General features: G+C 41.3%; 1 protein-coding gene across 1 annotated transcript in view; it reads left to right on the top strand.

Moving 5' to 3' along the window:
* The window catches only part of LOC310769024 (phospholipase A2 inhibitor gamma subunit B-like), a 29,549-nt gene extending 16,876 nt beyond the window's left edge, over positions 1–12,673 (top strand). The window contains exons 4-8 of the mRNA XM_083628065.1: positions 1,555–1,756; positions 3,230–3,358; positions 10,055–10,207; positions 10,838–10,993; positions 12,363–12,673. Of these exons, the coding sequence (XP_083484191.1) occupies positions 1,705–1,756; positions 3,230–3,358; positions 10,055–10,207; positions 10,838–10,993; positions 12,363–12,526 (654 nt within the window). The 5' untranslated portion in view covers positions 1,555–1,704 and the 3' untranslated portion in view covers positions 12,527–12,673. The remainder of the gene's footprint in view (positions 1–1,554; positions 1,757–3,229; positions 3,359–10,054; positions 10,208–10,837; positions 10,994–12,362) is intronic.
* Positions 12,674–27,361: the final 14,688 nt, after the last annotated feature.

Genomic DNA, 27,361 nt, shown 5'->3' with positions numbered 1-27,361 from the left:
TAAAAACTTCCCTAAACAGGGCTGCCTTCAGGTGTCCTTTTAAAGTAAGATAGTTGTTTATTTCCTTGACATCCATCGGCAGGGCATTCCACAGGGTACAGCCCACTGCCGAGAAGGCCTTCTGCCTGGTTCCCTGTAACCTCACTTCTTGCAATGAGGGAACCGCCAAAAGGCCCTCGGTACTGGACCTCAGTGTCCAGGCTGAATGATAGGGGCTTTAAAGGTCAGCACGAACACTTTGAATTGTGCTCCAAACGTACTTTTGAATGCTTCAGTTGTTTTTTTTTAATTGAACTGTCAAGAAGTGGACAGGTTTGGCAGAGGTGGTCTACTATCTGGATGACATCCTCTTTATATGCCCTGCTGAGGCAGGCTGGTGTTCTCATGTTCTCACCTGACACAGGAATTTAGTGATATGGTAGAGGAACTGATGGTTCCTCTGGGAAAGGAAAAGACAGAGGGGCCTAGTGCAGCATGAACTTTGCTAAGTATAGAGTTGGATTCAGTCAAGCAGTGTTCAAGGTTACTTCATGAGAGTTGCAGGAGTTAGTGGTTTAAATTTTTCGTGCTGGGTGGTGCTGCAAGGCCAAGAATTTATGATACATTTTTGGGATGCTAGTTTATCATAGAGAGAGTCTGTCTAAGGGACATTGGGATCAATTCTTTTTGGATTGGGTCTGCATCCACAGCAGCCTACCTAGATATGTCCAAGGATAGCTTCCATTTTTGCTCTGCAGCAGGAATGGATGCCTCCCTCAACATTGCAGGGAGAAGCAGATAAAGATAATGAGAATGTTGGGGGTTAAACCATTCTCTGAATTCCTCTCTGGGCTTGAGAGGAATGGTCTTTCATCCTTGGTTTGCCCTGAGGTCTGGCACTCACTTCCTCATGGAATGCGAGGGTAGGCAAAGGCACAGGGTACAGAAGCATTGTGTCTGCCACAACCCCCCTGACTCCGTTTCTCAAAGCAGAGGCTACACTATTAATGGATTTTAAAATTGGCTTTAAAAATAATAATTCCTTGGTAGGCAGTAATAACTGATATCACAACATATCACACATGGAATATCATGGTCTTTTACTTCCACTTACACAGGCTTACATTTTACCTCAACCTTACATCCCTAAACCCCAGCTGACTGCTTCACTGCCATTGGCTCATCCCACAGCTTGGCTGCACTAATGACTTGGGTTTATCTGCAGCGGAACCAAAAATGTCTTCCTCAGTTGCTCTTTGCACATTGCCAGGTGCACTTGACTAGGAGAGAGAGATTGCCATATAGGCTTTGCACTTGTCTTTTTTGTTCCCAGATTCTTCTTTCTTTCTTTCTTTCTTTTTTTTTTTTTTTGGTGTCGTTACCATTTTAACTGTAACGTAATTTTATAGAAAAATAATTCTGTCAACTGCCTTGAAACAACTAATGAAATCAAAGATGAATAATTCAGCTAATTAAATCAAAGTGGAATCATTCAAAGATAAATCATTCAATTAATTTCAACACTGAGTTTTGAATTTCAACATGTCTCTCTTTGTTCTCTTGACAAATACACAGGTCCCATTGCCAGACTTCACTGAACCATTTTTCCCACACTTTGACTGTAGTATGAATCCTTGGCCTATAAATATCTCTAAGTAAGCCTCTGCCTCCATCAGTCCTCTTGACTGGTCCATCCATGTTCTTGAGTCTCCTTATTTTTCTAAAATGATGAAAGAACATCTGAGCACCTGCCTCCTCTTCGCCCTGCTTTCTCCAGGTAAGTAGGAACCAGTAAAATGGACTCTTTTTATCCTTTTTAGAAGACACTGAAAAGCCTTGCTCCTTGTGAGGGAGTGAGAATGGGGACAGGAGATGAGAATAATGCGGGGGGGGGGGGGAATCATAGAATTTTAAAGTTGGAAGGAACCCCCTTCAATGCATAGAGTGCCACTCTCTGTGTTACAATGTTATTATTGTTTCACAAAATAGACCAAACCATTTCTGCTTTGATATACCTACATGCTTGTGCCAATAAAGGTTTCAGAAAGCAGTCTCTTGGGTCTCTATATAAGGAGCAGGCTAAGAGATAATGAGTGATGTCTTCTACCTGAGGCTGATCACAAATACAAGGTCTGTCTGTTGTAGCAGTCACTGAAGGCTGTGTTGGGCATCCCTTGGAAATTGGCAGTTCAATAGCGGCATTTGTTAAGGAAAGTGGCAAGCATTTGATCAGATAACTTGTGCTAGAATACTCTATTCTTAGGAGTGGATACCAAGGGAAAACTTTGGTGTTTCTAATTAGTTGCATCCCCTTTTCTTGACACTTATTCAAGGGCAATGCAGAGCTCAGTTCAGAGAAACTAGAGGTAGTTTAAAACATGCTGATATTCAATTCCATATAGCACAAGGCATGGAAATGCTACATTGGAATAGTAGCAATTTGAAAAATATATACTTTAATTGAGCACATTCCGCTCCACCTGGATAAAAACTGCTGATATTCTTGATGGTAGAGAGTATAGCTTCTTTTTTTTATTCTACACAGTTTCAAAAACTTTAATGGGGTTTGACTCAGATGCTCAGATTTCAATGCCATAGAGAATTTGAGTACCGCTATGATTTTCTGTGTTTAACTTTCATTGACACTTTCAGGAGAGTGTTCTGTGTATTGTGTTCTTGGTCTAGGCTTTCTTATTTACAATATGTACTGTACACCTCCAAGAGTTTTTTCAGGACTCATTAAGAAAAAAGAGGTGCTCTAAATTTATTCACTTTTTGTTTATTATTTAATATATTACTTATTTATTAATTTTATCTATGTATGTATTTATTATTAAATTTATGTTCAAAACATAAAATCATGGGCACTCATCAAGAGAGAGATCTCTCTTTTCCTAATTACTGGAGAAGGGGAAATTGCCTTGGATAAATATGACACCCAATCATTAATAAAAAAAGTTATAGCCTTCCAGTTTAACACACATCTACCCTCTTGCATGCCACCTCCTTAGGAAGAAGGACATCTTCTCCCGCATTATAGTACTTTGACTAGTTAGGAAAACAGGAATTGGATGATTAACATGCATTTGACTTCACTATTTCAAAGAATAAATCTGAAATATATTTTATATTTGCATACAGGGTTTATGTGTTTTATATAGCCAGACTGTCTCATCCCAACCCAATGTACCACTAACTTCATTACCATGTCAAGAAATCTCCTGCAGCAACCTCTGTCTCCTTTATGCAGTGACATCTCTGACATGTTCCAATTGTCGTTTGCCACGTGGCTATGATGCTTGTGACGTCGTTAAATATCCACATCGTGTCTGTAGGTCTTATGGAATCTGCTCCTCTGGTGTTCTGCAGAACAATATAGGTGAGCTGAATCTTCTCACTTACTCTTGGTCACCCCAAGGAATGACTTTCATGTGTAAATTAGTATTATTTATTATTTATTTATTTATTGCATTTATATCCCACCTTTTCTCCAAAAAGCACAAGGTGGTGTACATGGTTCTTCCTGTTACAGATATCAAATATTGCACAGTTTGAAGTGACTGGAATCATAAGAACTGACTCCTTTGAAAATGAAATGTTGTTTATGAAATATTGTTTAAACTTTTACTGGCAGAACTTTCTTCAAAACAGAATTAAAACATCAAAAATATCCATATAATATATTGTGCTGTCCAGCATAGGCTCAGCTTCTTATAAAATATGAAATAATCCAAACTGACCTATAAGCAAGGTCGCTTTCTCTCTCTCCAGCCTGCTTTTCAGTCTAAAGGCTGTTTGTTCTCCCTTCAGGAGAGTCATTTACATACATTGTTTTGTCTGTAGCTTTTAGAGAGATGACTCTATTTTTTTTATAAGATATTTATTACAGTTTTCAATTTTATACAAAAAGAAAGACATAAAAAGAAAAAATTTTAAAAACACATAAATTTCCCAACCTAATTTCAATAACATATTTCCCTGACTTCCTCATACCTCCCTTTCTTGTTTTCTAGCTCAAATTATTTGTCCAGCAAATCCTTGTCTCTTAGCATTACAGCTGACTAACACCTTATTTTCTATTCAACTTCTTGAGTTATTATAGCTTAAACATTACTTATAGAAAAACCATTTTTTCCATATTCTTTTACAACAACAACAACAACAACAACAACAACAACAACAACAACAATAATAATAATAATAATAATAATAAATTTTATTTATATCCCGCCCTCCCCAGCCGAAGCCGGGCTCAGGGCGGCTAACAACAATAAAACAATACAAAAGTACAACACAAACAACACTCTAAAATCATTCATTATAAAATTAATTAATTAACAGGTAATTAATCTTCACACCACTGAGGCAAAGACTCAAAGGCAACTCTTTTTTAAAAAATAATAATTTTTATTAACTGGCCAATCACATCAAATTAAATCACATCACATAAATTCCAAATTACAAAGCCAAATTTTTAAATTTTGTTGGGGGAACCCATACTTCAAGATCCAAAGGGGGATTCAAATCATCTTCTTATTACTGTGTTAGTGTCCAAATCAGTCCCAAACAGTCAAGACAAAGTTCATAATTCTATCCAGTCTTATCTTGGTGTTTCCACATCATATCTTGTTCATATAATTTCTCTTTTTCTTTTACAACCTCTTCTGTTAGTCTCCTTAAGCCGATAAGCAAATATAATAATCCTGTGTGAATTTCCCGTTCTTCCAATCTAAGTCCAGATGGTTTCCATATATCTCCTTCGTAGATAACATCACTCTTTCCATCATAAGTCAGGCGTTTGTCGCTCTTAAGTCCCACAGAGGAGTTAATCCATAATATGTAAACAGCTCTATTTCTCTCTTTCTCCTCCCAGACCCAAGAGCTCCAACAATGCCTCCCAAGATGGCGACGGCATTTTTAACTGCGTCATTCCAAAACTCTTAACTTTCCAGCTTCGCCTTGAAACATTGCTTTGGTTCGAAAGTTTATCTCCACACAGCCTTAAATCACAGCTTATCTGACTCATTAGGGGAGGGGATTCTTGTTTAGTCACATAAAAAGGAAAGGGAGGTTTTTTCCCCTCCCCCCTCAGTCATTCCATACCGTATCTTGACGTATCTTCTCATATTTTATTCTTGCCTTGTTATCAGAGATCTCTTCTGTCAGCAGTCTTTACTCCCCCTTTTTCCTTGAAGTATGTGCAATTTATCTCGTCCAAATTGTTTCTTTTGAAGATTCTTGCAAACTAGAGGCGCGGATCAGAGACAGCATCAAGGAGTGCCGGAATCCCACAGGAGGGCTTTGTGCCTAGTGCCCCCACCCCCACAAATTCGGGGGTGGTATAGGGCACAGCAGACAAGGGCCGTCCCGTCCCCCCATAATCCTGGGGGGGGGTTAAGGAGGCTAATTACCCCCATCATAGCCTCCAAATTACCTCGTGTGGGTCGGAGAGATGTTATTGTCAGCCATCTTCCGATGCGCCACCTAGTGGCCCCCTGACTCAAAGGCAACTCTTTTTGAAATGGGGATTTCAACTCAGTACCTCTCTCATGACCTCAGGTATACAACGCTGACATGTTAGCTAACAAAGAACAATAATCAGTTAGTTAATCATTAACTCTGCAAGGAGCTCAGAGTCCTTTCGAAATGCTCAGTGTTACCAATACATGTTTAGTCATTTTCCATTTTCATACATACAGATTTTTTCATTTCTGTGTGAATTAAACCACTATACTTAACACTTCCCCCATGCATTTAACCTTGTGAGGTAGGTTAGGCTGAGAGGCAGTGAGTGTTGAACGTCACCCAGTGAGCTTAATGACTGAGTGGAGATTTGAACCCTGGCACCTCATGTCCTAGCCTGACACATAGCAGCCATCCTCTGTCTCATGAATTTACTCCAACATTGGTTGTCTCTTTCCATCACATTTCGGTTTCAGCATAGAGATCCTGGCATGCATCAGACCAGGGCTGGCTAAGCTATGGTCCTCTAGAAGTTGCTGGACCACCACCCACATCCACCTCAGCCAGCATGGCCAATGGATGGAGATGGTGGAAGCTATAGTTCAGTAAATTCTAGAGGGCCACAGTTTAGCCATCCATGCATTAACCAGCGATCTGCACTATATCAGAAACCATGAACTCTGGTTTGATTTTGGTTAGACTTCCATCATAAGGTGAGGCAGTAAGTTAATTAAATTATTACAAATTCAATGCAGGCATCATTTGTGGCAGCTGTAGCTTTTTTCTCTTCTTGCTGCTGCACCAGATGGTCCAGATTAGATTGTACAAAGAAAACAGATGGTTGTCCTAGAACCCTATTTCTCCTTCCTGCATTATTCCAAGTATCAAGGGAGCTGACACATAGCACAGTTCATCCGCAGCTCAGAGAGAGACAAGGCAGCACCAGATACCTTGCAGTTAGTCTTTTATTAAAGAATCAGAACAGAAAACACACAGGGACACCAAAATACACACTATACCAAGCAGTTGCTGAGACTGTCTTGCACCTCCCACTTCTCTCCATTCCCTCTGTGTCAGGACCCTCCCTCTATCTACAGTGAGTCCCAAGAGACCCTCTCTATCTTTGCCTGGTTCTCTGCACAGTTATGTGTATCAAATCCCATGTTCTGGGAGTTTGCAGGCTGTCAACAGAAACACTATTAGGGGGGCTCTGTGGTAAAGCTACTAAGTCTGACTCCTCTCTTTGCTTCTTGTGGGGGCACCTGCTTCCCCCCTCCATTTTCCTTGTCCTTCAAGCTCCCAATCTTTACCTCCTCTGGGGTGTGTCTAGTTATGCAGCACCAAATCCGGGCTCCAAATCCTCTTCCTCTGTATATCCCCCGGGGAGCCCTTCGTCAGACAGTTTTCACCACTCCTTGTCATCTAGCCAGTCCCTGACAGCAGGCATAGAGACACCAGGCATGGAGTTGAGTAGCAAAACTGATTCTTTATTCAAAGACACAAAACATAAACAGAGCATTGCACAGACAGGTCTAGCCCAATGAAGCATATGCCAGAGCTGAGGATATGAGCCTTCTGCTTCATCCTAAAGCACCTTCCCAGCTGGCTGTCTTCCCAACAGTCTCCTCTGAGGCGGGGCTCTCTGTGCCTTTTGTTCTGCTACATGGAAAACCCTTCTCGTTCTTGGAGACAGGGGAGGAGGGGAGAGGAAAACCATGGAACTGTCAGCCTGCTGGGTGTCTGTCAAAGTGTCAGCTTCTTCTTTCTCAGTTGCCTCACTCTGACTCAAGTCTGTTACTTGCTTTGCCTCCAACCTGTCTGCCTCCCCCCCCACCTTCTACCTCTGATCTGTCTTTTGAATAGCACCATCATTCTCCTGGCTCAGAGGCTTCCCCCTCTGATGTTTCGGGGGGGTGTCCCTGGCTGTAGCCTCCTACCATTCCTCCTTGTCTAGTCAGTCTCTTACATCAAAAACCTGTGAAAGAAGATGTGTGTTGTGATGTCATCAGTCTCAGAGACCCTGGTCCCCTTCAGTTTGTTGCAGGGGGATAGTAAAATCAAAGTGCAATGATACTAAGCCATGCATCTTCATACACTGTGCATTTTGGAGGGATTAATAGGATTGTTGTCACAAAAGCAGATACATCTTCCTTTTATCCTGAGTATCCAGTAATTTTAGAACACAAGGAAGGGCTATATGGCCTCTTGGCTTCACAAAGGCCCCTTGAACATTGAGCATCACTAGGTTTCAGCTTCCATTTCTCTCATTGCCTGCATGCCCTGGAATAATAGCTTGAGATACAAGACTGTGGTATAAAAGCAGAAATTTATAGTCCCACTACAATTTGTGGGTCTTCAGCAACAATGATCAACAAGTGCAGGCTGGGACAACTGTGCAATAAGTGAGGGAAACCTGTCTGTATAACACCCTAGACAAATGATTCCTCCATCATCAGAATGGTGCAAATTCACCCCATCTGAGAAATCAGATGCCCTTTTCATCTGCTACATCTTTCAACTAGTATCTTCCAGACAGACAAATTTATTCCAGTCTCTACTAGAAATGGGTGAATGTGTCAATTTTTGTTTCTTTTACTTTCTCATTTCCCCCAAACTTATATAGTGCTTTGCACAGTAAGTAAATAAATAACTCATGGAAATGTGTCAACATTTGAGAGCAATTTTCTCCTAATAAAACATTTTCGTGCAGTTGTGACTAATAAAAATGTGATTGTAAACCATTTCCCCTTAATACAATATATGTGTGTCAGTTCTTTTAACTAATATAGCTGAGTTGCATTCAGCTAAGTACTGTTTTGAGTAAATACAGTGGTACCTCGGGTTAAGAACTTAATTCGCTCTGGATGTCCGTTCTTAACCTGAAACTGTTCTTAACCTGAGGTACAACTTTAGCTAATGGGGCCTCCCGCTGCTGCCATGCCACCACCACTCGATTTCTGTTCTCATCCTGAAGCAAAGTTCTTAATCCAAGGTATTATTTTGGGGTTAGCGGAGTCTGTAACCTGAAGCGTTTGTAACCCGAGGTACCACTGTAATTGAAATGAATGGCCCTAAAATAGCCTTGCTCACTAACCAAAATGAGCTGGATTAGCATTGAATACTACCTGCTGTTTGCACGCATGTTTCCTTAATATTTGCATCTTTGAATGTACTGTGTACTGTTTTGCTGGAGAACTGATTAGCAAAAATCAGAAAATTATGGTTTGATAGACAGCAGAGCCTGGTGATGCAGTCCCTCAGAAATTTCACCAGAGTCCTGGAGCCTCTCTCTGACTGGTTAACAAAACAGTTAGCCAGAGGGAGGTGGAGCAGCACTTTGGGAGGGAGAATAAAAGGAGCAGTTTCTGGTAGGGTTGCATTTGTCCAGGACTTCCTGGACATATATGCAGTGGCGTAGCGTGGGGGGTGCAGGGGGTGCGGGCCGCACCGGGCGCAACATCTGGGGTTAGGGCAAATCCATGGGTTAGGGGGCGCAAATCCATGGGTTAGGGGGCGCAAATCCACGGGTTAGGGGGCGCAAATTACTTGCCTTGCCCCGGGTGCTGACAACCCATGCTACGCCACTGCATATATGGAATAACACATTCATCAGCTGCGTCTGGGCGGAAATTGGCTAAATGTCTGGGTAGATCTGGACGTATGGCAGCCCATGTTGGAAGTGCTGATTTTGCCAATTTCCCCTTAAAATAGCTCAGAACCATCATTTATTTTTTTTGTGATCTTGCCAAAAACTGCTCAACAACTTTTCTGTCTGGATTTTCACTGTTTGAAATATGGCAGCCCTGTTTCTGGGGGAGATAGTTAAAAAGGGCTTGATTTGAGATGTTAGATAAGGTTCAGGTTGAGAGATAGAGCTAGATTTGAGATGGGAGATAGTGATTAGGATACAATATTATATGATAGAGGGAGAACTGGTTCTAATTTGAGTTGAACATCCACACGGAGTCTATCTATGGCAAGAGGAACTGTAACACCTGTTATATCTAAGTAAAGGAACGAGAGGAACTATTAAGCCTTATACTACCTTCACTAGAAACCTGAACATCTACCTTAAGTGAACCAACTGATTTTTAGCAACTGAAGTTTAAGAAGAGCTGTGCCTGTAATACTGTCTTTAGGCCTGTGACATCCTTATATTTAGTTTAAGTAATAAGTTACCTTCTACCTGAAAGAATGCATCTCCTGATCCAACCTTGTTTCACAAATTCTTTTTGTAAATAAAACTTTTCTTGATTGTTCAACTTCTACCCAAGGCTCTAAATCACTAAATTTTCCCTTACACAAGACCACCTCCTTCCAAGGTAGCCTGTGGTAAATTGTAGACATTCATTTAATTAGCATACCATGAGGTGTGTCTGCTATATTTAATTGGAGGCAATTAGGGGGGTGAATCCTCTACTTAATTAATTGGTGGTAATCAGTGGGATCTTCTATATAGGGATTTTGAAGGATAATGGTGTTTGGGTTCATCCTTGGGTTCAAGAACTGTGAATTACGTAATTTCTCACTGAAGAGTAAAAATAAATACATTTGGAGTGAATTAACTAGAATTTTTGGAGATTTGGGGTTTATTTACTTTTGCTCCTTTCAGTTCAATGGTATCAAAAGGACACTTACCGTCAATGTGAGGACCCCAGTTTTTGTCACTCAGGTGATTATAGCGTCACTGCAGCCGAGGGTAAATTTATCTGGACAAAGGTCATCTGCTGCAGAACAGAACTGTGCAATTTGGAGCCTCCCCACCGTGAGTATCTACATCTATGAAATTTAAAGGCTTGTAAAACCATTATATAAGAGCCACCTAGTTACAGGCATAGTAGAGCATTTATGTCTTTTGGTCCATTCAGACATAGTGTGCAAGGGTCCAAGAGTATCTACAGTTGATCTTTGAATCTGGAATGGATAGAGTAAATGATCTCCTCTTAGGATGCAGAATAATCTAGTGCTCCTTACTTACATAAGTCAAATTTCATACAGGTAGGAGGTGGCGCAGGAGGCAGAGAAGTAGAAAGAAACATGGAAAATCTTGGTATAGCACTGCCCAATTTGGGTTCTGATCTTGCCCAGTACTTGCTTGCACTTACAGAGAGAGGGAGGGAGAGATATTGCCTCCAAGGGAAAGCAGCTGTCAGTACCTTTGGATATGGAAGTCTAGAAACAGCAGATAGTTTGCCTGATGCATTATTCAGAGATGATCAAGAGACAATCCTAATCTGCAAAGTTGATGGCAGTTGTAGGACACAATGTGGAGGTTCAATTCCAGCTATGGTATTAAGTTACTAGAAGGCATGAAAAAAGTGAAGTGATGTTAACAATAAAGAGAGTGGGGAATGAGGTCTATCAATATGCTAACTGTAGGTTTTTGCTTTGGTAGTTCCACCTCGTGAGGATCTTTCCCCCAATGGTCTACAGTGCCCAGCCTGCTACAGCATAGTCGGAACTAGAACACCACAGAATTGTCAAAGTCAGGGGAATGTCAGCTGCCTTGCCTATGAGACCAAGTGCATTGACTATTTTAGTATACTTATGAGTGAGTAATATTGCCAATCATCCAAGAAAGTCCACTCCTCTCTGTCTCTTTCTTACTGCCAGAAAAGCACTGACTTAACTTTGTTTGCATTTTATATGTTTATATCTTTGATTTCTTTCTCTGAGGGAAAGAGGATGCTCTTGTCCTGTTTTGGATTCCAATCTACCTGTTAGAATTCTATAAGAACTAGATGAGACAGACTCATTCATGGCAGGGTTTTACATTTTGTGGGCATCTTACAAAAGTACAAAAGGCTCCTTACAGCACACCTTTTCTTCTAATGCACAAGGGGCATCAGAGCAGAGGGACTCAAGGGAGGGTGCAGGACCAGCCAGCACATCACTGCTCCTCCTCATAGCAGTATGAACCATTGGGTGCTGGTCCAGGAGGACTGTGTCTTGCCACACACCTTGGCCAAAGGTTTAAAAGCAAAGGAAGCTGGGAGAAAGAAGGGTCCTAGCAGTACAAATATGTTCCTTGTTCCTCAGAAATGAGTTGCACAGTGTTCATTGAGTCTTACTGCCTTAGAAGTGTGCAAAAGAACTGCAGCCTTATTCTAGCAAAATACAAGGGCTGGAAGATGGTAATTTAATGTTTACAATGCCATGCTGGCAAAGATTAGTGGGGGATTTGTCCTGCTTATGGCTCCTCACCCTTATATTTAATTCCCAACACATGTCATTGGGAGGCTTTCTAAATGACTTTGAGAAGTGTGTGGTGTGGCATGCCTACCAGCCAAGTGGCATCACTACGTTTTCAGGAAACCCAGCTTCAAGGCAGCGAATCAGTAGGCAACCCAATTCTCTCCATTCTGCTTTTGCAGCATAGCTTCAACTCAAGCCAAACTGAAAAGGAAGATCCCTGCCAAACGTGGAGCCTGCAGGCTCCACATTTGGCAGGGATCAACTGCAATATGCAGTTTTTGATCCCAATGCCAGCACAGCTTACTGCCAGTGTCACTTGGCTGATTGGCAATGGTAGAAAACATTGCTTTCAACAGGAGATTCAGATGACTGGCAGTGACTGTAAGCCATGCTTCTCAAGCAACAATTCAGAGAGATTTCCTAGACTCCTAGTTTTTCTTCTGCAGCTGTGAACATACCCGTCACAAATGTGATGTAATACAATGTTGGTGAAAGGCGAGTGAGTGTTGCTTGGTTAAAATGGACAAATTATGCTGCCTGCTTGGCTTAATTTGACTCACAGAGTAAGATTCTGAAGGCATGCACTAGCGATATATGTGTCTGCTGGATTAATCATACAGTATGCTGGTTCCAAGCACACTGAACTTTAATAACCATAGTAATTCCTGCACCCCACAAGGTCCCATTAAAGAACTAATGCAAAACTTATGCTTTTTATTTCCTAGTTGACCACGATATTTTCGACCTCAAATTCCAAGGCTGTGCATCTGAAGACATGTGTGCCCTTAATGGAAAACACTTTAGCTTTGGCTATTTTGCATTAATTAATGTTGAAGCAAAATGCTACGATCCTGAGAAATCTTCAAGACAGATTGACCTCAAAGGGTAAACAGGAGAGAGGAATGCTCTCCTCTTTATTAATTCCACCATTCATGGTAGTGGCAGAAGATACTAGGAGCCTAGTGGTAAGAAGAGGGACTCAGGTCTCCTGGGTTTTCTTTTTCACAATTGGTGAAATTCATGATCAAAATAAACTCTTCTGGCATATAGAATCTGTATTCTGTATCTTTATGTTTCCTATTTGCAGAATGTGTAGAATGGTGAGAAAGGGTATTTGACAGGAAATATGAGAATTGGCATAGTATTTTGTTCAACCCTACTTCATTCTACTGCTAAATTTATGTAGTGCCACAAAAAACACCCAAATGCAAGTTCCTCTGTCGTATAACAGGTATTGATTGGAAGATCCAGCTGTAGTAAGTCAACGTTTTAGGGTGGTCACATGAAAGATGAAGCAAATTTGTTTTCTCCTGCTCTCGATGGTAGGACCCAAACCAATGGCTTCAAATTGAGAAAGGAAATTCCGACTAAACATCACAAAAACTTTCTGACATTAAGAGCTGTTTGGATTTGATATCCCGCTTTATCACTACCCGAAGGAGTCTCAAAGCGGCTAACATTCTCCTTTCCCTTCCTCCCCCACAACAAACACTTTGTGAGGTGAGTGGGGCTGAGAGACTTCAAAGAAGTGTGACTAGCCCAAGGTCACCCAGCAGCTGCATGTGGAGGAGCAAGGAAGTGAACCCGGTTCACCAGATTACGAGTCCACAGCTCTTAACCACTACACCACACTGTTCTAAAGTGCAACAGTCTCCCTTGAGAGATTGTGGTCTCTCCTACCTTGGAGGTTATCAGTCAGAGGTTGGATGGCCATCTGTTATGGATGCTTTAGCTGAGATTCCTCCATTGCAGCAGGTTGGATTAGATGACCCTTCCAACTCTACAATTCTATGATTCTAAGGCATTAGGCTGGTCACAGGTGTGCAGAATATTTATGCATACTGATTTGTGTCTGTAAACCAGAACTGGACCAGGAAAGCTTTCAAATGGAGGACTCCTTGGAATCAACTACATTCGTAAAGAAAAGGTGCTTTATATATAACTGAAACGCTTTTTAACGTGTCTAGATCCAGCCCTCGAAAGAAAGGATTGTCTTCTGACAGTTCATCAAAACAGCACTGCCCTCTATAAAGGAAGACATATGTCTCCACTATATGACATATAATTATAATGACCAAATTTGATAGACACTTAGAGCCAGATTGAAATGTGATTTGAATGGATTCATATAACAAGGAGTTCCTGGGTTTGAATCAGGTCTTTGTAATGGGAGACTGTGACTGCACAAAGTGGAGCCTTCTTCAAAGAAAAAATGAAAAAAGGCCCAAATTACAGGTGATCAGTGTGATACGGACACATTAAAATAATTCCCGGATCTCCACTATTTCACTTTGATAAAACTAATTTCTTGGGGTTTTTTTTTGGGGGGGGGGGGTTAAAACAACAACAACAACAACCGAGTCTTCCTTTCAAGGGAAGTTTCATTTTGGCGCATGCCTTTTTTCCCTTTTTTTTTTTTTGCGGGGAGGAGTGTAAATTAGATAAGACTGCTCAGTGGTAGAGCATCAGCTGTACATACAGAAAGCCCCAATTTCAATCCCTGATAGCTCCAGGTAAGATTGAAGATACCTGTCTCAGAAACCCTGAACAGAACTGCTTGGTGTTTGGTTATTTGTGTCTTTTATCCCCCATCTGTGCCACTTTATGTTGTTGGTCTGAAATATTTCGTACTTCTGCATAGCAGCTAATGGTATGTGTAACAGTGTGTGGCAGTACACAGCTGCTGCCCAGGCCAGAACACTTAATCAGATTGCAGGTGATTGTTTTTTAATTGCACAGGGTTCTCTTTAGAGCAGGTGATGGGGAGAGTTGCATGTGTCCAGCCATTTAAGCATGAAGAAGAAGAAGAAGAAGAAGAAGAAGAAGAAGAAGAAGAAGAAGAAGAAGAAGAAGGGGAGGAGGAGGAGGAGGAGGAGGAGTTTGGATTTGCTATCCCGCTTTATCACTACCCGAAGGAGTCTCAAAGCGGCTAACATTCTCCTTTCCCTTCCTCCCCCACAACAAACACTCTGTGAGGTGAGTGGGGCTGAGAGACTTCAAAGAAGTGTGACTAGCCCAAGGTCACCCAGCAGCTGCATGTGGAGGAGCAGAGATGCGAACCCAGTTCACCAGATTACGAATCTACCGCTCTTAACCACTACACCACACTGGCTCTCCAGTGACAGCAAAGCATCATCACTTGACTCCTTAGCACTTGTGCAGTGCAACCACTTGCCATTTGAACACACCCCTGGCAGATTCTACCTGTTGTGTGTACAATACCTTAACTATCTCTAAATTACAAACTGTGGAATTGAGAAACACATATTGATTGATTTTTAATTTCATTTTCAAGACTTTCTGACAAATACTTGAGGGTCTTTGCTTTAAAACAGTTATCAATATCTCCACATTACAACCCTGTAGAACCATTTAGGTTTGGTGTAGGGGTGGGGTTCTGGTAGGCTGTCTAGTCAAATGCCATATACAATGCAGGAAGCCGACATTAGAGCACGTCCAACAAGATTACAGTCCAGCCTGTGCTTGAATACCTCCAGATATAGGACATATTGAGGAGGTCCATATGGAAGATGGGATTTGAGGCATCTGTAAAATACTATCTTGGTTCTATTCAAAACAGTGTGGCTAAGGGCAACCACCACCAAACAGATTAGATGACTCAAATCATCCCCTACTCTACAAACAATCTGATGCAATTGGAATGTGAAGGGGCAAAGTTGTTATTGTTGTTTTTTAAAGATTTCATCAAGTCTCAGTAATGACTTTGGAGTCACTGTGTAATATTCAAGGCACAACACAGTATCCCTGGAACATAGCAATATCCCTTCTCTATATCTAGCATTACAACGTGAGCACTCACCTGAGCTGTACCTTTAGGATTCAGCTGCACTTTGATCTGGCAGCAAAGATCCCCTGTGTTGCAAACAGAAAAAATAAGGCAACCTAAAAGCAACACGACAGGCTAATAATTTAATTACAACACTTTATATAACTTTGTTGTTGTTTAGTCGTTTAGGCGTGTCCGACTCTTCGTGACCCCATGGACCAGAGCACGCCAGGCACTCCTGTCTTCCACTGCCTCCCGCAGTTTGGTCAAACTCATGCTGGTAGCTTCGAGAACACTGTCCAACCATCTCGTCCTCTGTCGTCCCCTTCTCTTTGTGCCCTCTATCTTTCCCAACATCAGGGTCTTTTCCAGGGAGTCTTCTCTTCTCATGAGGTCACCAAAGTATTGGAGCCTCAGCTTCACGATCTGTCCTTCCAGTGAGCACTCAGGGCTCATTTCCTTAAGAATGGAGAGGTTTGATCTTCTTGCAGTCCATGGGACTCTCAAGAGTCTCCTCCAGCACCATAATTCAAAAGCATCAATTCTTCGGCGATCAGCCTTCTTTATGGTCCAGCTTTCACTTCCATACATCACTACTGGGAAAACCATAGCTTTAATTATACAGACCTTTGTTGGCAAGGTGATATCTCTGCTTTTTAAGATGCTGTCTAGGTTTGTCATTACTTTTCCCCCAGGAAGCAGGTGTCTTTTAATTTTGTGACTGCTGTCACCATCTGCAGTGATCATGGAGCCCAAGAAAGTAAAATCTCTCACTGCCTCCATTTCTTCCCTTTCTATTTGCCAGGAGGTGATGGGACCAGTGGCCATGATCTTCATTTTTTTGTTGTTGAGCTTCAGACCATATTTTGCACTCTCCTCATTAAAAGGTTCTTTAATTCCTCCTCACTTTCTGCCATCAAGGTTGTGTCATCTGCATATCTGAGGTTGTTGATATTTCTTCCAGCAATCTTAATTCTGGCTTGGGATTCATCCAGCCCAGCCTTTCACATGATGAATTCTGCATATAAGTTAAATAAGCAGGGAAACAATATACAGCCTTGCTGTACTCCTTTTCCAATTTTGAGCTACCCAGTTCTAACTGTAGCTTCTTGTCCCACATAGAGATTTCTCAGGAGACAGATGAGGTGATCCCATTACTTTAAGAACTTGCCATAGTTTGCTGTGGTCGACACAGTCAAAGGCTTTTGCATAGTCAATGAAGCAGAAGTAGATGTCTTTCTGGAACTCTCTAGCTTTCTCCATAATCCAGTGCATGTTTGCAATTTGGTCTCTGGTTCCTCTGCCTCTTCTAAATCCAGCTTGCACTTCTGGGAGTTCTTGGTCCACATACTGCTTAAGCCTGCCTTGTAGAATTTTAAGCATAACCTTGCTAGCGTGTGAAATGAGTGCAATTGTGCGGTAGTTGGAGCATTCTTTGGCATTGCCCTTCTTTGGGATTGGGATGTAGATTGATCTTCTCCAATCCTCTGGCCACTGCTGAGTTTTCCAAATTTGCTGGCATATTGACTCGCATTTTGTTTGTCTTGTCTCCCCCGCTATTTGAAGATGGTGAAAATAATCCAATTCTACTGGTTCCTACTTACCTGGAGAAAGCAGGGCCAAGAGGAGGCATGTGCTCAGAAGTGCTTTCATCGTTAGATCAGCAGACTCAGAGCAGAGATGAATTAGGCAAGACAATTGAAGCTGGTAGAGGCTTACTTGAAGAGATTTATAGGCCAATAATTTGTGTCAAAGGCCGCACTTAGGAACAAATGGTTCAGCGATGTCTAGAAATAGGGGTGGTATGTTTGCCAAGAAGTCCCAAAGTGAAATTCATAGCTCAATGCTGAAATTATGAAATCTTTGATTTCATAAGCTGTTGACAGACACTTCTCAGAATTCTTCCTCCTTATAATTCATTTACAATTTAAATTGTAAGGTAAAGGTAAAGGGACCCCTGACCATTAGGTCCAGTCATGGATGACTCTGGGGTTGCAGAGCTTATCTTGCTTTACTGGCCGAGGGAGACATCGTACAGTTTCCGGGTCATGTGGCCAGCATGACTAAGCTGCTTCTGGCAAACCAGAGCAGCACACGGAAACGCCGTTTACCTTCCCTCTGGAGCGGTACCTATTTATCTACTTGCACTTTGACGTGCTTTCGAACTGCTAGGTTGGCAGGAGCGGGGACCGAGCAACAGGAGCTCACCCCGTCATGGGGATTTGAACCACCGACCTTCTGATTGGCAAGCCCTAGGCTCTGTGGTTTAACCCACAGCACCACCCGCGTCCCTTGCTACCATATAGGGCAGGTTTATTCAGCTACCCCACTTATTGTAATAGAACCTCATCAATTCCCCTATGGTTATCTCTGCTTTGACTTTCATTGTCTCCATATGCCACTTCCAAGAGAGGTTTTTGCTAAATCTATGGCCTACTTTTAAAATGAGGCTGCATTTTAAATTGCATTTTAACCTGTATTTTAAATTGGTGTTTTTTTTTCCCTATTATGTTTTTACTGTAATTTTACTGGTGTTAGCTGTCCTGAGCCCAGCTGTGGCCGGCGAGGGCAGGGTATAAATAAAATTTATTATTATTATTATTATTATTATTATTATTATTATTATTATTATCAAGTACATCCAGGTATCTGAATGAGCAGGTTTGTTCTATAGCTTGCTGATCTAAACTCCATTTATACCTAGGTTTGTTTTTGCCAAAAATAATAATCTTGATCTTAAAGTAATTTAGAGATAGTCTTTTTTACCTACAGTATGCACTGAACACCTCCATGAGATTCTTCAGGCCTCATTCTGAAAGAGAAATGAACACTGAATTTACTCACTTCTTTATACATAAATTTCTATACTGTCCTTCATCCAAAAACCACAGGGCAGTTCACACACACACAAAAAATCATTGCCATATATCAAGACTGAGATATTTTTGTTCCTAATTACTGGAGAAGGCGAGTATTGCATTGTCTAAATATCATAGCTGTCAACTTACAGATTTGAAAATAAGGGACCAGCAGCCTTGAAAATAAGGGACCAGCAGCCAAAATAAGGGACCTGCAGCCTCACCTGTTCCAGGCACTCCAGTCTTCCTGTCCTCCTGCGGTCTGGTCAAACTCATGCTGGTAGCTTCGAGAACACTGTCCAACCAACTTTGTAACCAGAGGTTCAACTGAATAGAATCTGAATCACATGCACCACAAGGCCTATGCAGCCTCAACTTAAGATAGCTCCCCGGCCTGGCTTTGCACTGCAAAGTTTGCAGCAGCACATACAACAAAATGGCGTCCAACATTCAAAAACTCCCTCAGCTTGCATTAACTAGCCACACACAAGGCATGCAAGCTCCACCCCCCACTCGTTCTTAGACTTCTTATTGGGTGAGCAACACAGCCAAGCAACACAGTTGGAGCCTCCCTCCTCCCTGGCCAGCAGGGAGAGAGGGAGAGGAGCTGCTTCCTTTGAAATTTAAGGGACATCATTTAAGGGACATTTAAGGGACATCCATCAATAAGGGACAGCAGCGGGACATGGCGCTGGAATAAGGGACTGTCCCTTCAAATAAGGGACACTTGACAGCTATGTAAATATGGCTCACAAACATTAATTTAAAAAGTCATAGCTTTCTAGTTTAACACACACCTACCCTCTTGCATGCCACCTCCTTAGGAAGAAGGACATCTTCTCCCACATTATAGTACTTTGGCTAGTTCTTAAAACAGCAGTAGGATGATTAACATGCATTTGCCTTCACTATTTCAAAGAATAAATCTGAAATGTATTTGACATACTTGCATGCAGGGTTTTCATGCTTTTTATAGACTGACTGTTCCATCCCCAGCCAATATACCATTAAGTTCATTAACATCTCAAGAAATCTCCTGCACCAACCTCTGTCTCCTTTCTGCAGTGATATCTCTGAAATGTTTCAAGTGTCATACTAATACAACTCCATGTTATGCGGGTGTAATTTATACTTGTCTTCCTTATGAAATCTGTGCCTGTGGTGCTCTGAATAATAATATAGGTAAGGCAAAACATTTTACTTACTCTTGGTGACCCCAAAGGAATGACTTGCCAGTGTAAATTTTTATTATTTATTTATTGCCTTTTTATCTCACTTTTTCTCCAAGGAACACAAGGTGGGTTACAAGGTTCTATTACATGGCATTTAACCTTGTGAGGTAGGTTAGGTTGTGGTGCAATGACTGCCCAAGGTCACTGCACAATAATTAAATAAATAAGTCAGGAAAATGTGCCAGGATTTGGGAGCAATTTTCTCATAAGAAAACACTTTCATGCACGTTTGACTAATATAAATGTATTTGCAAACCATTTTCCTTAATTTAATGTATTTGAGTTGGTTGTTTTAACTAATGTAGCTGGATTGCATTCAACTAAGTCCTACTCAGAGTAAGTGATTGAAATTAATGAACCTAAGTTAGGTACACTGAAGGCAGCCCTGAATATGGAAGCATTTTAATGTTTAATGTTTTATTATGTCTTTATATATCTTGGAAGCCATCCAGAGTGGCTTGGGCAACCCAGTCAGATGGGCGGGGTACAAAAAATATATTATTATGCTTATTATGCTCATTAAGTACAATTGGTCTATGCATGTATTTAATATTCACATCTTTGTATGCACTGTTTAGTTGGAGAACTGCTTAGTGTTTTGGTTCACCTATAGATCCCAGAATTGTGAATGACAGTTTCTCACTGAAGAGTAAACAATTTAGTTAATTGCAAGTACCATTAAAAGTAAACACACTTGGAGGGAATTAAACAGATTTTTTTGCCGCTCTTGTGATTTGTTTCCTTTTGTTCCTTACAGTTGAAATGTATAAAAAATCAACTTTCCTGCGATGTGCTAATTCCCAACTTTGCCACTCAGGTGATTACAGTTTAACTTCAGCCAAGGGTAAATTTCTGCAGTTGAAGCTCATTTGTTGCCAAACATAGAAGTGTAATTCGGAAATTGTACATGGTGAGTATCTGCATCTGTGAAAGGTTGAGGCCTTATAAAACCACTGCTTTTTTATGGGGGGGGGGATGCAGGAGTACACATACTCCTAAACATTTTGTGAAACTAAGTTTGGCCTCACTGAGGGGCAGTATTTCAATATGAGAAAGAAAATGAGAGTAGCCCTAAGCATTTTTTTTAAAGCACTGCATAAAACTATTATGTAAGTGCTGCCTAGTTACAGACAAAGGATGGTATTCTGTCTTTTGGTCCATTCAGAAGACACTGGGTCCAAGAAGTATCAACAGTTGATTCTTGAATCTGGAATAGATGGAGTAGATTATCTTCTCTTAGGTGGCAGAATACTTTACTCCTTAAATACATCAGTCAAATTTCATACAGGTAATGGGTGGGGCTGGAAGCAGAGATGTAGAAAGAAATATGGAAAACTTGGCATAGCTCTGTCCAGTTTGGGATCTGGACCTGCCAATTACTTTCTTGCACCCACAGAGAGAGACGGAGAGAAAGAATTTCCTTCCAGAGAATGCAGGTGTCTATACCTTCAGATATGGACGTTTGGAAACAGAGAGCAGATAGCTTGTCAGATGGCCCTTATACCAAGTGAGAACACCAGAACCTCTACAAAAAAAAGAGCATGCATGAGAAAATTTGAAACACGAAAACATTACTTAGAGATGGTCAGTAGGCATGCCTGATCTGCAAAGTTAGTGGCAAATGTAGGGCACAATGTGGAGGTAGCAAATCCAGCTAGGGTCAGAAGTTACTAGAAGGCATAAAAAATTGAAATAAAGTTAATAATTTGAAGAGTGGGAAATGAAGTGAATCAATATGCTCACTTAAGTTTTTTACTTTGGTAGTTCCACCTCGTGAGGAACTTTCCCCCAATGGTCTGCAGTGTCCAGCTTGCTTCGAAAGCGACAAAAATGAAAATATATCAAGTTGCCAAAGTTGGACGAATATTGCCTGCGTTGGCGATGAGACCAAGTGCATTGACTATTCTAGTATAGTTTCATGTGAGTAATTTTGCAAATCAGCCAAGAAAACCAGCTTCTCTCTGTCTGGTTCTCACTTCCAGAAAAGTAATGACTGATCTTTGTTTGCTTTTTGTATGTGTTATGTATGTATAGCTTTTATTCTTTTTTCTGAGGGAAAAGAGGATGCTCTAGTCCTGGTTAGGATTCCAAACTACCCCAGTTACAATGCCATAATAGAGGAAACAAACTTTGCAAGTATGCAAAATACCGGTAACTGTGATCTTAGTCTAGCAAAATACAAGGGGTGGGAAATGGTAATTTACTGTTTACAATGCCCCTGAGTGCCCTATCCCACTTTGTAGAGCCTGATTGGCCCCCCTGGTATACTCCAGAGCTTAGGATGAAGAAACAAGCTGGGAGACGGCTTGAACACATGTGGAGGAAAGATCTGAATGAATGCAACTGAACACTAGTAAGGGCTCATTATTGAGCCTACCTAGTGGCAGTGAAGGCAGCAAAGGTGGCATACTTTGCTGCCTCCATTGCATCCTCATCATGCCATTCAGCAGAGCTTTTCCAGGTTGTACGGGGCCTTTTGCAGGCTGGCCTAAAGGAGGTGATAGAACAGACGGTAGCTAACTGTTGCTTGTTTGCAAAGCATTTTGAGGATAGAATTGCTTACATCCACCAAGACCTTGACTCTGCTGTTACAGCAGATGTATCTTGAGGGGTGTCCAGAGCACAGTCTAGTCCTGTTGTGTCGGATGAGTTTCAGTTGGCAGGGCTCAAGAATGTGGACAAGTGACTCAGATAAGTCAAGGTGACCACTTGCACTCTAGTCCCTTGCCCCTCTTGGCTGATAATAACCAGCAGGGAGTGAACAACTGGCTGAGCCAGGGAGGTGATCAATGCCTCTTTATGAGGGGAATAGTGCCTGCCTGTTTGAAGGAGGCAGTGGTAAAACCACTCCTTAAGAAACCTTCCTTTGGACAGGAAAATTGGCTTCCAGGTGGAGAGGTCAAAATTAGAAACAGAGCTTTTGGAACCCAACACTAAGAATCTGTCAAGAATGTATAACTTGCTGTTGAAAGGATGAGACGGTTAAATCAGCTATGATTAAATGGGCACAAGACATTGGTCATGACATTATGTTTGCTGACTGGGAACAGTTATGGACTACCGGTATAAAGTTTACGGCATGTAATGCCTTAAGAGAGAACATTATGAAAATGATTTATAGGTGGTACATGACCCCAGTCAAGCTTGAAAAAATCTATCATACGCCCAATAATAAATGTTGGAAATGTAAGGAAACGGAAGGTACTTTCTACCACCTTTGGTGGACGTGCCCAAGGATCAAGGTCTTCTGGGAAATGATTTATAATGAAATGAAAAAGGTGCTTAAATACACTTTCGTGAAGAAACCAGAGGCCTTTCTCCTGGGCATGGTAGGCCAATTGGTGTCAAGGAAAGATAGGATGTTTTTTATGTATGCGACAACAGCAGCAAGAGTTCTTTTAGCAAAGTATTGGAAGACACAAGAGCTACCCACGCTGGAAGAATGGCAGACAAAGGTGATAGACTATATGGGACTGGCTGAGATGACTGGCAGAATCTGTGACCAAGGGAAAGAGACAGTGGAAGAAGATTGGAAGAAATTTAAAGTTTATCTCAAGAACTGTTGTAAAATTAATGTGTGCTAAAATGTCATGGGTAATGTAAAACAGAATTGCAGTGATAAGTAATTGGATAAGAGGAAAAAGATCAGAAATTGTATTACAAGTATTGAAATTAGGGGTTGCTGGGAAAATTTAAAACAGGGATGCAGAAAAGGGAGGTATGGGGAAGTCGTTGAAACAAGGTTCAAGAAAAAGAGGTTAAGAAATTATACGTGTTTATATGTTTGTTTGTTTATGTATTGTCTTGTATTGTTTTTTAATATGTGTTGGAAAATTAATAAAAATTTATATATATATATATATATAAAAGAAACCTTCCTTTGATTCAGAAAACCTAACTACCTACCTGCCAGTTGTTAAACTCCCTTTCCTGAGCATGGTTCTGGAGCGAGTGGTCACAGACTAGATTCAGGAGCTTTTGGAAGAAACAGATTTTCTGGATCCATTTCAGTCATGGTTTTGGCCTGGTTTTGGCACAGAAACTGCTTTGGTCACCCTGTATCGAGAGAGAGACAAGCAAAACATGTCCCTGTTAATTCTTCTCAACCTCTCAGCGGCTTTTGATACCATCAACATGGTATCCTTCTGGAGCGACTCTTCAAACTAGGGGTGGGTGGCACCGCATTGCGGTGGTTCCAGTTCTCTTTGGATGGTTATTCCTAGAGGGTGTTGCTTGGGGAATGCTTTTCAGCCCCGTGGAACCTTCAATGTGGGATTCTGCAAGGCTCAATCCTATCCCCCATGTTGTTTAACATCTTCAAGAAACCGCTGGGTGGGGTTATCCTGAGGTTTGGAGTACGTTTTCAGCAGTATGCTGATGACACTCAGCTCTATTTCTCCTTTACATCTGCAGGTGGACTGGATGAGAGCCAACAAACTGAAACTCAATCCAGATAAGACTGAGGCCATAGACCAGATGGGTGGGAGGTTGCCTGTTCTTGATGGGGGTACACTTCTTCTGAAGGAGCAGGTTTGAAGCTTAGGGGTACCCCTGGATCCTTTACTGTTGTTTGAGGCTCAGGTGGCCTCAGTGGCCTGGAGTACCTTCCATCAGCTTTGGCTGGTGGCCCAGTTATGCCCCTATCTGGACAGAGATAGCCTAACTACTGTTGTCTATGTTCTGGTAACTGCAAGGTTAAATTACTGCAGTGTGTTATACGTAGGGTTGCCTCTGAAGACAATTCGGAAACTTCAGCTAGTGCAGAATTCAGCAGCCAGGTTGCTCACCAGAGCAAGATGATTTGAGCATATTACACCGATCCTTGTCTGACTGCACTGGCTACCAATTAGTTTCTGGGCCCAATTCAAAGTGTTGGTTTTGACCTATAAAGCCTTAAATGGCTCAGGACCACAATACCTCAAGGACTGCCTCTTTCCATACGAACCTACCCAGACCCTGAGATCATCTCCTGAGGCCCTTCTTTGTGTGCCTCCTCCTAGAGAGGTCTGGAGGACGGGAACACGAGAACAGGCCTTCTCTGAAGTGGCTCCCCATCTGTGGAACACTCTCCCCAGGGAAGTTTGCCTGGCACCCTCATTATACACCTTTAGGTGCCAGGCAAAACCGTTTCTTTTTAAGCCTTTGGTTGATTTGATTGACATCCTATGCTCTTTTTAATTGTAGGGGGGGTTGGGGGGAGGGGGTTATTGGGTTGTTGTTTTTATTTTGATTATATATCTTGTGGTTTTATATTTTGATTTTGTTCTGTGAACTACCCTGAGACCTCCGGGTGTAGGGCAGTATATAAATTCAAATAACAACAACAACAACAACAACAACAACAACAACAACAACAACAACAATGCCATGTTGGCAAAGACTGTGGGGGGAGGGCTCCTGCTTATAGTTCCTCGACCTTACATTTAGTTCCTGACCCTTGAGGTTTTGAGGCTTTTTAAAGGGCCTGGAGAAGTGGGTGCTGCTGCATGCTTACCAGTCAACTACCTGGCATCACTTGTCAGCATCACCCTTGAGCCAGTGCCACCGACTGGACTCATCCACTTCAGCCCCGACTGGGCCAGGCGAGCTGGGGTAGCACTTCCAGAGACCACCTTCTGCACAGGAACAGGTCTAAGTGCTGTGGACTCACAACTCAGAGTTGTGAGCACCAGATTCACTCTGAAGACAATCGTTGCACAGCAGAGTACAGCAGAGCATAAACCACTCGGAGAACAGCTCTGTAGAATAACTACTTTTATTCTATCTACAACTATCATACAAACTATATACAGAGCTAAATGGAGAAGCTGAACTGCACTGAGTGTCTCCAGCTGCTCTTAGCAGCAACCTTATCAACACAGAGATAACACTCTCCCTCTCTAACACTCAGTCTCTCTCTCTCTCTTTGATGTGAGGCTGGAGAGAGCAGAAACCGCCCCTCCTCTCTGGAGAATCAGCAGAGAACATCAGCAGATTCTTGGATATGGGAGGGGTGGAATCTCCTCATCACTATGGTGTCATGAGAACTAACTTCAAAGCAAATAATCAGTAGGCAGCCCAATTCCCTCCATTCTTCTTTTCAAGCCAGACTGAAGAAGGAGACCCCTGCCAAAAGTGGAGCCTTCAGGCTCGGCGTTTGGCAGGGGTTGACTTCACTAGGGAATTATTTATCCCAATGCCAGCACAGCTTCCTGTCAGTGCCACCTAGCTGATTGGCATTGACAGCAAACATTGCTTTCGAAAAGGTGTTTGGCTGCTTGGCAGTAACTGTTAGGCCTGCTTCTCAAACAACTATTCAGAATGATTTTCATGGCTCCTAGTTCTTCTTCTGCAACTGTGAACATACCTGCCACACATCTGATGCAATATGATGTCGATGTAAGGTGAGTGGATGTCACTTGGGTAAAGTGGTCACATTATGTAACCTGCTGGGCTTAATTTGGCTCACAGGGTAAGGTTCCTAAGGCATCCACTAGTGATATGTGGATGCCAAATTAATCATACAGTGTGTTAGTTCCAAGCACTTTAATAACTATTTTCATCCCCCACCCCCTCAAGGTTTTATTAAAGAACCAATGCAAACCTTAACCTTTTATCTCCCAGATCTTGTCATTGAAACTTATAAACTCATATTCCAAGGATGTGCAACTGAAGATGTGTGTGCCCTTAATGAGAAAAATTTAACATTTGGTGCTATTTTATTACTGAATATTAAAGCAAAATGCTATGAAGCTGAGAAATCCACAAAGCAGATTGACCTAGAACAGTAGATAGAAGAGATGCTCTCCTTGTTGTTATTTCCAAACCAAAGGATAAAAGCCCCAAACGAAAGACTTTATGATCTGTTAGACATGGACACATTAAGATAAAACAAATGCTTAATTCCTCAATTATCAACAAGTACTCTCGTCATTAACCACTGACAATGCTGACTAGGGGTGTGCAGCACTCATTAGAGTCATGTGGCAAAACAGGGGCTCTGGACTGCTTTGCAGCATCTTGACAACCCAGATATTAAAGAAAATACGGACAAGCATCTACTACATGTTACTCTCAAGTCAAGCTTGTAATCAAAGGATTAACTTTACTTAGACAGTAAATTCACCCTTTTCTTACCTGCTAATGAGTAACTATGAAACCTACAAATCATACCCATGTCTGTCTAAGAAGTTATAATGCATATATATATATATATATATATATATATATATATATATGCATTATATATATATATATATATATATATACACACACACACACACACACGTAAACACACACACACTTTATCAAAACATTTTCTTAATGCAATAAAAGAAATTAATCTAAACAAATGTAAAAACAAAGAGGGAAAGGGAAAAGAAAACACAATAGAAAATAAAAAATGGAAAAAAGAGAAGAGAAAGAATTAAAAAGGACTTCTGATTTTCCACCTATCAGTTCAACAAAAGAAATTATTCAGAATATTCACTCTAGAATGAAACTCCATTGATCTACTTTCGGTTAGGCAATATTTTCCATATTTTCCGAACAAAATAAATTAATTCATTTTCCTTTTTGCACAATAGTCCAAAATGGATTATCTAATTATTATTATCAAATGTCAGCAATAATTTTTCCCTAATCAAACTTAAGAACTTTGTCTCCAATATCTTCAACAACCATTCCTCCATATTAAACAATAATAAATCTTAGCATCTTTATCCACACCAGTGTTTCTCCACTTTGAGCATATATTACAGTAATATTCCATAGTTCTTTACTTACTTTATTAATTAATTTTATTCAAATATTATAATTTGATGACCTCATGAGCAGGATTTGAAATATGAGCAACAGAAAGAATGAGA

Source organism: Podarcis filfolensis, assembly GCF_964270895.1.
Source record: "Podarcis filfolensis genome assembly, chromosome: 8".
Lineage (NCBI taxonomy): Eukaryota > Metazoa > Chordata > Lepidosauria > Squamata > Lacertidae > Podarcis > Podarcis filfolensis.
Note: the sequence above shows the minus strand (reverse complement) of the source record. Positions and strands in the feature narration are given on the sequence as shown.